This window comes from Clupea harengus, chromosome 10 (assembly GCF_900700415.2).
Source record: "Clupea harengus chromosome 10, Ch_v2.0.2, whole genome shotgun sequence".
Lineage (NCBI taxonomy): Eukaryota > Metazoa > Chordata > Actinopteri > Clupeiformes > Clupeidae > Clupea > Clupea harengus.
This window is the reverse complement of record NC_045161.1, coordinates 13,190,204-13,204,651: the sequence shown is the minus strand read 5'-3', so window position 1 is coordinate 13,204,651 and position 14,448 is coordinate 13,190,204. Positions and strand designations below refer to the sequence as shown.

The following is a 14,448-nucleotide window of genomic DNA, read 5'->3' as shown; positions in this document are numbered from 1 at the left end:
ACACACACACACACACACACCCCTCACCCATCCCATCACTGTACCAGATGTAATGATGGCTCTTCTGTGTACGCTGCAGGGGCGTTTATTTGAGATGATCTTCAATTCACCGATTGTCCCTGACCCGGCCGACTCACACAAGAGCTGGATTTATGTGCGTCTCCTGCTCCACACCTGCTAACGCACTTGGAGATGGAACAAAGGGCCACTCAGTCTGAGCTCGTCTGTCTCTCCCTGATACCTCCAGCTTCTTCTAATACCCCCAGTAATGAGATAATCTGATCAAGGAGTGGATTTGCTTTTCTTGGGACGAATTCATTTTCTCTTATTATGCTTGTAAAAGCTCAAATACAGGATGATAATTGTTGATCTTAATCGGGGCTGGCAGGACAGCATCGGGCTGGACTGTACCTAGTCACTGGATTGCCTTCAGTGCTGGCCAAACATTTTGTGAGCAGAACGGTTCTCTGGAACAAAAGCGAAGGGGTTTCCCTGAAGGGCAGTAGGCTTGAGGTTTGTGCAAACGTGTCGGAAGTGTTTGATTGACAGTGGCTGGACGTGTGCCCTTCTTGGCTGTCCGTAGTCTCTCCGTTTTTCACGCTTTGAAGGGAGTAGTTTACTACTTCCTCTGCCCTCTCTCTTTTTCCTCACTGCCTCCCTTTTCCACTTCTTCCTGCTCTCTCCCACTTCCTTCTCACTCTCTCGAATTGCCTCCTCACCCCTGCGTGCTTCTCTCTCTCCTTCTCTCTATCTCTCTGTATGTGACTCTCCCTCTTCATTCACTTTCCTCTCCTGTTTCCTCCCTTCCTCCTTGTTCTTTTTTAATAGGCTCACCCTGTTCCTCCCTCTCCCAGTGAAACTATAAGTTACTGGCCGACAAATCATACTCCTGCTGTGGCTGTGCACACAAGTTTATTTGCTGCATCTTGTACGTATGAGGAAGCTGCTTCTCTCTATGGTGAGTGACTTACGGTATAGTAAGACTCTCCAGTGACTGTGTTGGACCGGAGTAAAAAAAAAAAAAAGAAAGAAAGAAATGCATGAGAACAGAGACAAAAATTTTGCCTAGAAAAAAAAGGATCCAGAATATTGTATTCATTAAAAGACGCCTCGTCCGAGGGCCTCGGTTGGACCCTGGGAAATTTTTGAGGAAAGGGGAGTGAGCCAGCGGGTTAGGAGGATTGCTCCAAATCTATCTGTCCTATACAGGAATATGGGAAAGAGAGAAATGTGTTTCCTGTGGGTTTATGTGGGATCGGGAACGCCGTCATGCCGGTGAAGCCCTCTGGAGACCCCTGGCCTCTCTAGGCTCCGCTCTGTAATCAATTCTGACTTACGTGTCCTTTACCTTCATTAGAGATGCATTCTTTACCCTCCCCTCCTTAAACATCCATAAGCCCAGAAGAGCCTGAAGGTTCACCAATCATAGATGTGGAGAGCTGGCAAATTCAATCTTTGCATAGTTTGAGAATGGCAATATTAAACAGCAAGTATGGGTAGGGCTCACAAGATCTTGGAGTTTGAAATGAAAAGACACAACAGAGTGTGGTGTGTAAGTGTGTATGTTTACATGACATAAAGGGGAGGGTGAGAAACCAAGAAAGAGAGAGAGGGCGAGAGAAAGGGAGAGAGAAAGGGAGAGAGGGGGGGCAAGAGAGTTTTTCTGCTGAATTGTGGCAGGGCCTGTGTTTGTTTCCCTTCGGAAATGGCTTTGTGGGAATATCAGATTTGCTCCTAGCTGGCACAGCCCATGACATCACTTCCTGAGGGTCAGATTTTGGCACGACCCCAGATTTCCAGAGTGGCCTACTGCGTCACTCCGAGCTGGTCCTGTCCCAAGGTATTCTGACAGGGCAGATCAGGGGTTATTTGCACAACCTTTAAGTGCCCTTATTTTGACTTCATGCACATTTCCTCCCCTCAAGAACGGCCCTCATCCTCTCCCTAACCACCAGATTTAATTCAATAAAGGGCCGTAATCAACCATCTTTACCCATGCTTCTGAATCAATTACGCCGACAAACACAGCTTTGAGTCGTCATAGGCCCCGGCAGCCTTCATGTTATTATATTGAGCCGATTTAATCTCTGTGTAGGAAGTCATAATTCACCAAAGAGCCATGGCCATACAAGCAAACTCAGGATTACAGGGCCTGGTGGATGAAATGAGTGTGTGTACCTCTCTTTCTCTCTATCTCTCTCTCTCTCTCTCTCTCTCTTACTCGCTCCTTCTCTCTGTGTGTGTGTGTGTGTGTGTGTGTGTGTGTGTGCTGGTTTATTCAGGGGAAGGACTTTCAGTTGACATTTCTCTAAAGTCCCAAAAATCTGCCTTAGATACATAACATAACACAACACAGCCTACTCCCTCCCACCCTCCATCTCTCTCCCTCTCTCTCTCTCTCACAGACAAACACACTCACACACACACAAAAACTGTCTCACTGTCTCTCTCGCTTACTTGCTGAGCTCTATGTGTCTGTGTGTGCAGGTGTTTGTTGGTGGGAATTTCAGTTAGTTTTAGTGTGTCAATCAGACGAAGGTCAGGTGTGCGTTGCTATCAGCTCCATTTCTGACTTTCATTCTGCCTCATGTCTCTCGCTCTCCCTTCTTCCATCTCTCTCTCTCTCTCTCTATCTCCCTCCTTCAATCTCTCTCTCTCTCTCTCTCTCTCTTTCTGTCTCTGGCAGTCTCTTTAAGGTGCTAAATTGGAAATTATATTCAAATCCCAGCATGGCCTGATATTCCACTTTTCGTTTTCATTTTTTCACAACATGTTACCAAGTTTGAACAATTCACTCAATAGAACATATTTTGCTCTGAATGTGTAAGTGTGTGTGTGTGTGTGTGTGTGTGTGTGTGTGTGTGTGTGACGCATGCTTGCACGCTGCTTGCCAGACCTTGCATGAAGCCTAGGCCCGATGGTGCACAGCAGCTTCGGTGTGGTGGAGACTGATCATATCAAGCACGATCGTGTGGGCGGGCAGCAAAAGCCGCACATGGCGGTGGCACACATAGGTGTGGGCGCTCCGCCGTTCAGCGCAGCGGTGGCACACTTCCACCTCAAGCGAGGAAATGGATGCATGCATGCATGTCGTCTTCTCGTATTCCTTCTCTTTGAAGAGTAAGCATGTCTTACCGTAAGTCAAAGTAGTTCCTCTCAGGCTGTGGTGTGAGTGCGGTGTGAGTGACATCTCGCAGATTACTGCTGTTTGGTTCCCACATGCAAAACATCCACCGTGCGCTGGATTGCATTCTCGCATGCATATGGACACATGCAGACCTGCTCATTCTCTCTGTTAACACTCTCTGTTGCCTTCAGTTTCACTCACTCACATACACACACATACACACACACATACACACTCACACTCAAACACACTTACTTACTCTCTCTTTCTTTTACACACACACACACACATGGCCACTGCCTCCATATGAAGACATGCTTGAACGCATGTTAAATACATACAAAGCAGATATTTTTCATATCATGTTACCAAGTTTGAACAATTCACTCAAGCGAACATATTTTGGCCATACTTTGCCCTGTATGTGTATGTTTGAGTATGTGTGTGTGTGTGTGTGTGTGTGTGTGTGTGTTCCCGATGCTGTGGTCCTGGCCGTACGGAGCTTGTGTGTAGAATGGAATGTTGATGTTGAGTCTGTAGCATGAGGCCTGCACGCTGTCTGCTCAGAGACAGGTGTGCTCTGTGTCCACTGACTGCTCAGGCTGCTCTCCCTCCCTCTCACTCTATCTCTCCTGTTCTCCATCTCACTTACCTCCCCATCGTCGGTCTCTCTTTCCCCTGCGGGTTGTCTCTCCCTCCCATTCTCCCTCTCTCTTTCTCTTTGTCTATTTTTCTCTGTCTTCTTGTTCAGCTCCACCTCCATCTCCCTCTTTCCCCCCCACCCCCCCCCTCTATCCTTCAGGTGGTACCACTTGTCTATCATTTCCTTTCTATCCATCCCTCTTTCCTTCAGTCTTTTCTTCAGTCTCTGTCCTTCTGTCGGTTCAGAGGGAGACAGGAAGTAGGTGATTCTGTGGGAGCCGTCACTGGCCTGGCATGGGATTTACCCATGCCGCCGCCGCGGTATCCTGCGGCCCCGGAGTCAGTCTGGCACGTAATAAACATTTGATAGATGTTTAATAAACATTTGCATGGCTGTGTCCCTGGTCCCCTCCTCATGTCTCCTCGCTCTGGCCCCTAGGAGAGTATCATGTCTAACTGCTGTGGGGGACGGTCCGCCCTGTCCCAGTCTGCCTTGTTTGTGTTTAGGAGGAGGAATATGAAACTGGGCCATGCTTTTTTTTTGTTTGCATGTCTACTGTGAAAACATTCCAGCAATCAGACAAAAAACAAGCAAGCAAACAAATGCCTGCCAGTTTCCAAGATGGAAACTGTCAATAGTGTTGATTTGTCAAACAGTGGTTACTTTTTCCACTGGCGCTCCACTCCTCAGGTGTTTGCAGAACTGGAAAGCTGAAAGCTCCTGTCCGGTACTGGAACGAGGGACAGACAGAGAGAAAGAGAGAGAGAGAGAGAGAGAGAGAGAGAGAGAAAGAGAGAGAGGGAGATAGACAGAAGCATTAGAGTGGACACACTGAAACACACGGAAAGGGAGTGAGAGAGAGTGAGAGAGTGATGAAGGAGATGGATGAGGTGAGTGGAGCAGATGCAGACAGACCCAGGAGAGATCAGCGCACCGTTGCGCTCCAGCCTGTTTGCCAGGCCTCTGCGAACAACAGGCCCCTCACAGGGCTCTCTCTGATGGAGGCCTGGCAGCACGGGCCCTGGGTCTGGAGCTCCGAGGCCCCTGCAGCTGCCAGACTGAACAGGTCTGTGCTAAAAACTGCTGAAAGAGAGAAGGCAGACAGAGAAAACCGGGATAGTAAAATAGAGTGGGGGGAGAGAGAGATTGGAAGATTGAGGCCGGAGTTTAAGAGGGCAGGCTGAGAATTAGTGGTAGAGAGAGAAAGAGAAAGAGAAAGAGAAAGATGGTGAGAAGAGCATCACAGTGAAAAGTAGAGCCCTAAAGGATGCAGTTCTCTCTCTTTCTCCTTATCTCTCTCTCTCTCTCCCTCTCTCCACTCTCCTCCTCCCTCTCTCTCCTTCGAGACGCCACAGACATTATTTAATGGCCTTTGCAGATGTGCAGCACGGAGAAACATTCCATTTGTTTCACTAGCTAGTAAAAAAAAAAAAAAAAAAAATCTCAAATGAAATACATTTATCCCGTCCGACTCATGGGCCGTGTCTAATAACAAGCAATTATTCGCCTTGAAGGATTCATTTAGCACGCAGGGGGCTCCTCAGGAAACCGGCGACACAAGCGCCTTTCATTTATGACCCTGTCAGAAGGCATGGGGGACTTCATCTATCCCGTTTAATATTTTGATAGATAGCTCTCCTAACCCAAGTCCTTCAGTGCGGCGTCAGGTTTGATTTAATCACATGCTTTTTTTTGTCTGTGGGTAAACAAAAACGGTCTTTTTTGTTTTCTGCTGACATGTAGCCGCGGCGTCCAGTGTTGTCTCTGTCAACAGCTCAAGCAGCAAGCCTTTTTTTTTTTGCGCGTCAGGCTGGATCTCTTACAACGATACCCAGTGTTTCAAAAACATTTCTCTATCCACCATGGGAACGCATTCTTTGTTTATTGCCCTCAATTCCAATTCCATTTTTTCCCAGTGGGTGAAGGATTATAAAACAAATGCTCGGCTTCCTTCGATTATTGTCCAGATCTTCTGTATTCTCTTCCCTCTCCCTTCCCTATTGGACTTTATTGTCCATAGACCCCACTTTTTCCAGTCATTTAAATAGAAAGAAACAACATTTGCTGCCTGATCGGCACCGTAATCTTTTGGCAAACTTCCAGACTCCCTCCCCCCTCTCATTTCTGGTGCTTGTTATTCCACCATTTGTGGTGCAGGGGGAAAAAGTGAGTTTGAGTGGTCTCAGATACAGTGGGGGGTGGGGTGAGAGAGAGAGAGAGAGAGAGAGAGAGAGAGAGAAAGAGAGAGAGAGAGAAAGAGGCGTGATGACGACTGCCTGGACAGGACCCTGTCCCTAAGGGAGGAAGAGGTGGAGGTAGCAAGTGTATGTGTGTGTGTGTGTGTGTGTGTGTGTGTGTGTGTGTGTGTGTGTGTGTGTGTATTCACACATGCGCCACAACAAGGTTTTGCCATTAAGCTTTTGTCAGCCCTCTGGTCTCATTCAACCACCCCCCCCTCCCACACACACACCATCATCGCTCTGTCACTTCTTTATATCTTTTCAAAATGACCACCTCCGTAGACATCAAGCGCTTCAAACAGCAACATCTTTACTACTCCCTAGTGGGCCAAGACAGAGGAGTATGTAGGGGGGACTCTGGAGCTTACAGTGACATATCTAGCCCACTCACAGGAGACAGGGCACTGAGCAACACCCCCCTTCCCATAAAACACACACACACAAACACACACACACGCACACACTTACACACACACACACACACACACACACACACACACAAACACACACACACAAACTAAAACACATCCACCCCAAACAACCTGGCAGACGGCAGAAAAGGGTAAAAACAGACACAGTGAGCAGCGTTGCGGTGAGGGGTTTCTGTCATCGCCGCAGACGGAGCTGTGCCTCTGCCGTGACTCGTGCTGTCAGGCTGATCACACGCAGCACACGCACAGCAGTGACAAGCAGGATCAAACCCTGACTGCGTCTGTCCTCACCACACTCATCATCCTCATAGTAATATATATTTATCCTATCACTGTTATGTGCTGCACAAGGGCTGTGCTCAGTAACAAGCAGTAGATGGAGAGAAAGAGATGGCGGAGGTTTAACACTCCTTTATTCAATCAGTTGTCCACACTTTCACATCAATGCACCATTAAAACACATAGCCTGCTCCATTCAACTTCCTGGAGCGATAGAGAGAGAGTGGAACAGGAAAAAGATGATGAGTGAGGGAGTGAGAGAGAAAAGGATGAAGAGGAGAGAGAGGGAGTGAGTAAAAGAGTGACTGGGATGAAGGGAGAGAGTGAAGGTAGAAAGAAAGACAATGAAATCATTGTCAGGGAAAACAGAAACTCTTTACTAGCTGTCCTTTTCTCCTCCTCCTCCTCTGTCCTCTTTCGTTTAATGCTTTCCAAATGTTGCTGTGATGGCTATCGCGGGCCGCTTGCGTGTTTACGGCGGTGCATTTGAAATGTGAGCGGGGGTCGGGGGTGGCGGGGGGGGGTGTGGGCCCACGGGCCGGAGCGCTGCGCCTCTGAGGCCTGACCTGCAGGAACGCTTGGCAGCAAAGCTCTCCCAGGAGCCCCCCCGCCACCTAATGGAAAAGGCCTGTCGTGCACGCCTCGCTGCAAAGCCTTTGGGCCCCGTCTCTCTTTCTCTTTCTCTCTCTCTCTCTCTCTCTCTCTCTCTCTCTCTCTCTCTCTCTCTCTCCTGCTCACTCTCTCTCTGTTTGGGTTGGGTGGGTTTTTCTCCCTAGCTCTGTCCTTCTACATCTTGGTTTTCCTTGAGCAGTCCTTTTCTCTCAAATCAATTCACTTTAATTCAGTTTAGTTCAATTCAGTTTTTTTCATATCAGTTTAAAGTGGATTCCTTACCATGACTTCACAAACAACTTTGCCAAAGTGTGAAATGACAATGTCACAAAATTATTCTCACTTTTTCTGCCTGTCCATCCACACGCAAACTGCTTAAATGCTTCACCATCACCCATGGGCACCTGACAGAGCCACAGGGTCCAGTGGAGTCCCCGGTGTCCCCACTCCAGTCGTGAGGGAGCGTAAAACCCCATGTTGACCCTGGGCTCTGCAGCACGGTTTCCTTCCAAAGCAAACACAAGCGCAGTGCAGGGAGTGGCAGTATTTACCTGAGATAGCAGTGATTTTGCTGAGTGTTTGAATAGCGTGGCAGTGCCACAGATAAGCCTCTGAGAAGAAGTCCAGGGGAGAGCTACTGGGTCATGTGTGACAGTGGCTTCAAAGGAATGTGTGTGTGTGTGTGTGTGTGTGTGTGTGTCTGTGTGTGTGTGTGTGTGTGTGTGTGTGTGTCTGTGTGTGTGTGTGTGTGTGTGTGTGTGTGTGTGTGTGTGTGTGTGTGTGTGTGCGAGTGAGTGGGTGGGGGTGGGGGGCGACGGTTGGGCCTGTGAAAAGAATTATCACTCAGCTCTGACCTCTGTTTTAACTTTGCTCAACGCTCCAGCTCTTCTTGTGTGTACGGTAGCCCAGACAGCTGTTGATTTCAGGGAAAGAGAGACAGATAGAGGGAGAGTCAGACAGAAAGAGAGAGAGATAGAGAGAGAAAGAGAGAGAGAGAGAGAGAGAGCGAGGGAGGAAAACTCATTTGTGTGAGCAGCGACTCTTTGCTGGGACCTAACTGTGCTTTTTGCAGTCCAGCAGACAAAACACAGACGTGAGCGTGAGTCTCTCCGTCTGTCCCGCCTCATGCTGCTGTTAAGCCCTCGGGTCTGTCAGGGGGACCCCGCTGGGTGGGTAAAGAGCCTGAACTGCCACTGTCCCTTTAACTCTGCTGGACTCCAGAGGGAGAGAGGGATGCAAGAAGTAAACAGAGAGGGAGAAAAAGGGGGAGTGAGTGAGAGTGGAGGTGGAGGTGAGGAAGAGTTCAGGGGAGAGACAGAAGATGAACAGAAAAGGGATGAGGCAAGAAGGTAAAAGATGGAGGGAGCAAAGAAAGAGTAGAACACAGACAGCTGAAGAGAGGAGCAGGGAAGAACAGTAGAAAAGAAAAATAAAGTATGTATGTATGAGGTGAATGACAGCCAAAGAGAGTATATGCCTTTTAGTGCAAGTTATGTGCGCGCGTGTGTGTGTGCGTGTGTGCATACACATTTCCTCCTGAGTGCAGCCTGTGTCCCCGAGGCAGAAACTGAATCCTCGGCCTGAGACTCAGTAGCTGCTGCAGAGGAGCCTGCTCTGATTGACAGCAGTGCTGCTCGTTACGACTGAGGTGTGGGAGGGTTAGTCACAGTTCAGCAGCACGCGGCCCCAGCAACACCACACCATCTCTGAGCCACATGTTCAGATCATGTTAGAATAACAACATCATCAGGAAGCTGCAGAACGTAGCCTTCAGCTATTTCAAATGGGTCACTTAAAGCTGGGGTCTGCAATTCTAATCCATTACACGTCTTTATCACATTCAGCAAATTGCTCCTTATGGTCATCTGCCTGTCCGTTCAGTAAAACTGTGAAGTTTTGAAACCCTGCCTCATGTTGGCATGAAAAGTGGCAGTGCGTAGAATCTGAGGAGATGATATTAGAAGCAAGTGGTGTCTCCTCAGTATTGCTCTACTGATCCCGCTAATTGTAGCTCTTGCTTATGTGCAGGGCATCCATTTGTAACAACTTGGACCTATTTTCTCAGCCACTTAAAGGAAGAGGGCAACAAAGCTGCCCATTTTAGGAGAGAGATATAGGGGAGGTGGTATTGGAAGATATGACTTTAGACATCTGGAGCTTGACACATATGATCTAAATGTGACATATATTGTAGCTAATGTGTGCATGTCTGTGTGTGTTGGACGTTAGCCTTGTACTGGCGGCCTCAAGGTGTACATTTTATTCATTTGGCTTTATCTTTATTTTGACTTGCCTAATAGTTTTCACTTCCATAAATCTAGCACCTTATCAATTAATTAGAGGGGAGTTGCAGCAGGAGGGAAAGCCGCCTCTGTGTTTGTGTAAGCATGGTGTTGTTTCCAGGGCTATTATCTTATCTAGGCCCTCCTGATAACTGTAGGGATTGCTTTTAGCCCGGGGGTCTTGGGTTATTTGCTAGCTGGAAGATGACTTCACAGGGGTCTGCTTTGAATAGCTGCCCAATTTTATGCCTGTGTAAAATTCCTGCGATAAGGGTTTTGGCAAGCTGACATACCGGGTTACCGCAGCTCAAACTCTGGTGCTGAGAAAGACACACTTGGATTCCCAGAGTTCAGAGCGAGGGCATCTCCCCACTGTTACTGTCAGAGGTCAGAAAAGGCAGATATGTTCCCTTTTTGAGCTGGGTTCGTCTTGGTGTTATTCTCTGTTTTCTTTCGCTTTTTCTTCCTTACATGATTGATAATGTAAACAAAGAGGGGCCTACATACACCACATATTGACAGAGCCTGCTACAACATCTGCTAACATTTAAAAGACTAATGCTCTGTCTCAAAGACTGTTATGAGCATAAGATATGAGCATTTTGGTGGTTCTCATATTGGTCAAAGTAAAACTTTGGAAAAGATTAAACATTCTGTAAATGTACTGCTGTAATGTGATGAATGTAGTAATTGTTTCAAAGTGTGAGTGTTTCAAACAGAATGATAATGTAACATTAAACATTTTAGAGTTGAGAGAGTTTTTGCATCTCTATGGTCTCCCATGCGATGTTCTCATCTGCAAAAGCACCCCACAATTTGTTTCTGTGATGTTTTCCCCTTCCCATCCCTTTTCCATCCGAGATAAACAGTTTTGAATCTTTCCTGCAACTGATGTCTCGTGTTGTCCCCTCCCTCGCCGCAGGTCCTCTGTCACGGAGCCCGTGTGAGCTGCTCCCGGTGGGGTCGGGGCACCCAGTGCAGGCCCAGCTGAAGAGCTTCACGGCGCTATCAGGCTGTGCCAGCCGGGGCACCACCTCCCTGCCCCAGGAGGTCCACATCATTAACCTGAGGAATAGCGGAGGCTCCGACGTGCCCGGGGAGAAGCCTGCCGAGGTAAGCAAAGTCACTGAGGCCACAGACACCACAGAGGGCCTCTCACCTGTATGGGAGCAGAAGACACTCTGGCACTCAGTATGTTCACAATGTTGCACATAATACACCTGTAGCACAGGAGCCAAGGCCTGTGGCATGTTCTACACCTGCACACACACACGTGAGGAAGGTGGCCAGCGCTCATTCTGTGGACGGATAGTTTCATGGCTTGTTTCTTGCTGCCTTTTAAAGAGAAAATACCAGTCCAGAAAAAAAAACCTTGATTCCTCAACAAAATTGCCCAACTTCATAACCTCATGCCCTGGCTTCCTAAACTGAGTTAATAAGCTACTCTGCTCCCCTCTGAGGCTGATGTGGATTGTGTCCGTGGCACGCCGCCATCTTAGGTGGGAGGCTCAGCGGGGGTGTGCGCTCGACAGCAGCGCTGAGATAATTGATTCTGTAATTGCTGGAAGGCTCCTCTGGCCCTGGCCGCTGGTTCAGTTCTGCTGACTGGGGTGTTTTCTGTGTTTTTCTTTTTTTTTTTGCGGGTTCCTCCCGGAGATCGGTGTAATTTTATTGTTTAGTTTATCATCTTTCAGCAAGTCTGGAGCCGGGGCGAGCTCCCTGCTGAAACTGAATGCAGAGACACAGGCACATATATGCGCACACACACAGAGACACACACACACACACACACACACACGCATGCACACACATACACACACACACACGCATGCACACACATACACACACACACACACACACACACACACACACACACACACACACACACACACGCATGCACACACACACACACACATACATTTTCACATAAATGTAGACACACAAACACATTATGTGTGCACGAGTACTTTCAAACACACTTACTCACGCCAGCATGCAAGAGCTTTTCCAAATGTGACCCCCTCTCGCTTTCAATGTTTAGAGGTCCTGAGTAATATTACCCAAAGGCAAGACAGGCAGAATAGAGCAAAAAAGGTAGAAGAAGAAGAGAAAACAAAGCCTGTCGATCAAATCTTTATGCGGAGCACGGCCCAAGAACAACAACAGTGGGGCCCCCGAAGCCGAGGGGGTCCATTGGTATGGTGAGAGTAAGCCAGAAAGAATGGAGAGACAGTTAGGAAGAGAAAGAAAAAAATGAATGAGAGGGACATTGGGCAGACACACGCTGAATAAATGGAAGCAATTGTTCAGGACTATCAGCCACGTGTATCAGGGAGACTGGTGTTCCCATTGTGGTGCATGGATGTCAGACAGTAAGTGCCACTCAGACAGACTATCTGTCCCCCTGGACAGGAGGAGACAGTGAAGGCTTCTTTCTCCTCTCCTGGGTCCAAAGTGTGCTTTCTGCATCAGGGGGGTACGGTGTCTGCATCAGGGGGGTGCGGTGTCTGCATCAGGGGAGTACGGCGTTGGCAGATTCAGGACACACACTGCTGCCTCATGTCGCACACTAGAGCTCCCCAACACCTGCCTTGACTGCTCCAGTGGCAGCTTCTAGCTGCCAGTGGACACATCTTATTTTTATTATCTGCCCACTTCATTGTATTGCTGGCCCACTCCAAAATGGCTACTGTTCCTTCAACTGGGGCCCTGCGACAGGAAGCAGAAGAAAGGGCAAGGCAGCGAAGGATTGTAAACATCCTCGGACGATCAGATTGTTGTTGAGGGCTGCGCACCGTGAGACAAAAAGCGGAGGGGCAGAATGTTATCTGCTAGTTGATTCCGGGCGGTAAACAAACGGGCTGCTATCCCCCCTCCCTGCTTCCCCACTTTTTTGCGTCCACCCATCCCTTACCCCCGCCCTCAGATCAGAAATGCAAAAAAAGAGCGAAAAAAGATAAAGAGAGAACAAAGACTGTCATCAGATTCTTTTGTGTCTGCCTGTTATCATGACAGAAGGAGCAGGAGAGATACGCAGACTTCTGCAAACAAAGATTAAAATATTTAATAAATACAAAAGCCTGGAGACAGAACAGAGGAGAAGAAGTTGCACAATAGTTATCTTCGGCTCTGTGCTTATTTTATTATTCCCAGCTTTCAATAATCAGCACGTCAAAAAAATAAATCCTGCCGTTGATTGCCAGCTGGGAACTTTGTTCACTTGGCAGGATTCTCAGTCTCTGATAATCTTTGGGTTATTTTTTCGCCCAGAGGTTTTATGTCAGGGTGGTTGGGTGGACAGGTATTGCTATGAGGTGCAATGTCCACCCCACCCCACTCCCCTCCCTCTGGAGGTCTGACACCAGAGTTAAAGAGTGGAGGGGGATCCCCTAGTTTGAGTTTCCTGAGCCGTGAATCATGAGCTGGACAAGCGCCTTCTCACAGTTACGCCTCGTCAGGGCTTTGCCGTGTCCTGGGACAGTCTGTCATAAAACCCCCCCAACAACCTGTATTCGAGTGTGAGAAACATCATGCCCGGGCCTGCCGCATAAACTCTAACACTCTGCAGTAAAAACAGAGCACCCGTCTGTGCCAAAATGTCATTTACTTTAATTCGGTTGGCAAGGTGAATCTGTTTGTGTTTGTTTTGCCGTGACGGTTGAGTTTCTTCTGTGATTCAAAGTTGAGTGTTGACTGAGGGCACTGTTTTCTTTAATTGCTCGATACATCAGTAGCAAAAAAATACTACACAGTAGTGACGTACCATTAAAGGTCTGCATGACCTGTAGTTTTCATGCTGGATTAATTGACCTCCATTTTACCCCATACAAAATTGGGCAGTTACTGTGAGTATCAACTGAGCCTGGATTAATTGACCTCCATTTTGCCCCATACAAAATTGGGCAGTTACTGTGAGTATCAACTGAGCCTTATTAAGTAAGCGCTGGAATAACAGTCTGCCAGGGGTGCAGTGAGTGGCAGCTGGGTAGGGGACCTGTCCTCCAGACCTTGGACGTCAAGCAGGAAATCAAACATTGATGGGGTTCTGGTGTCCTATTGCTGTCCCGCTCTCCCATGCAGCTGAAAGAGCTTTTGTGTGGACTGACGCGTGGATGATTGGGACATGACTAAGCTGTCAAGCACTTTAGAAGCCGTGGGGTTCATTGCTAGAGGAGTGAGCAGTCAGAGTTTCTTTGTGAGGGAGAAAAAAAAATGGCTCGGAGAAAAAAGAGGGAGAGAAATGCAAGAAAGAAAGATTTATTGTATGTATTCCCAGGCCGTTGTCACGCTGCTCTGACATGCGCTTGCACAAGGCCTCACCTGTCATTACGTAAATTGGAATCATGTGTTGTGTGTGTCTGTGTGTGTGTGTGCGTGTGTGTGTGTGTGTGTGTGCTTAATTTTCCGTCATTGTAGTCAATCAACATAGCACTTAGGGAAAGGCAGTTGGGATGAGAGAGAGGAGTGAGGCGGCGTGTTTGTGTCGAGTCAGATTATATGCGTAAGTGGGACGGAGGCTCCAACAAAGTACCCAAAATGAGGCGAGTTTTGTCTACAGACGGGCAGACAGATAAGATTGTCCCCCTAGCCGCATTCCAGGCCCAAGGTATTTGTGAGACTTTGAAATATTCGGCACAATAATTTGTGTGCCTGCGATTGGAAAGGGAGATTGGGAAAGGGGAAGAGGGTGCTTTGCAGTTCGACGGCAGTGCACAATAGAGAGATGGGTCAGAATCTGTCCAAATCTACAGGCTTGGACTGAAGGAAAGGCCCCTTGCCAAACCGCTCACAGAGCATTTTCCTGAAGTGAAGGAACTAGCAGTTTCCTCATCTC

The 14,448-nt window shown here is 48.0% G+C and overlaps 1 protein-coding gene across 3 annotated transcripts in view; it reads left to right on the top strand.

Annotated features, from left to right (window-relative positions):
• Window positions 1-14,448, top strand: part of tgfbr3 (transforming growth factor, beta receptor III) — a 96,877-nt gene that overhangs the window by 20,249 nt on the left and 62,180 nt on the right. For all 3 annotated transcript variants that reach the window (XM_031575420.2, XM_012839531.3, XM_031575419.2), the window contains exon 3: window positions 10,537-10,727. In XM_031575420.2, coding sequence (XP_031431280.1) covers window positions 10,537-10,727 — 191 coding nt within the window. The remainder of the gene's footprint in view (window positions 1-10,536; window positions 10,728-14,448) is intronic.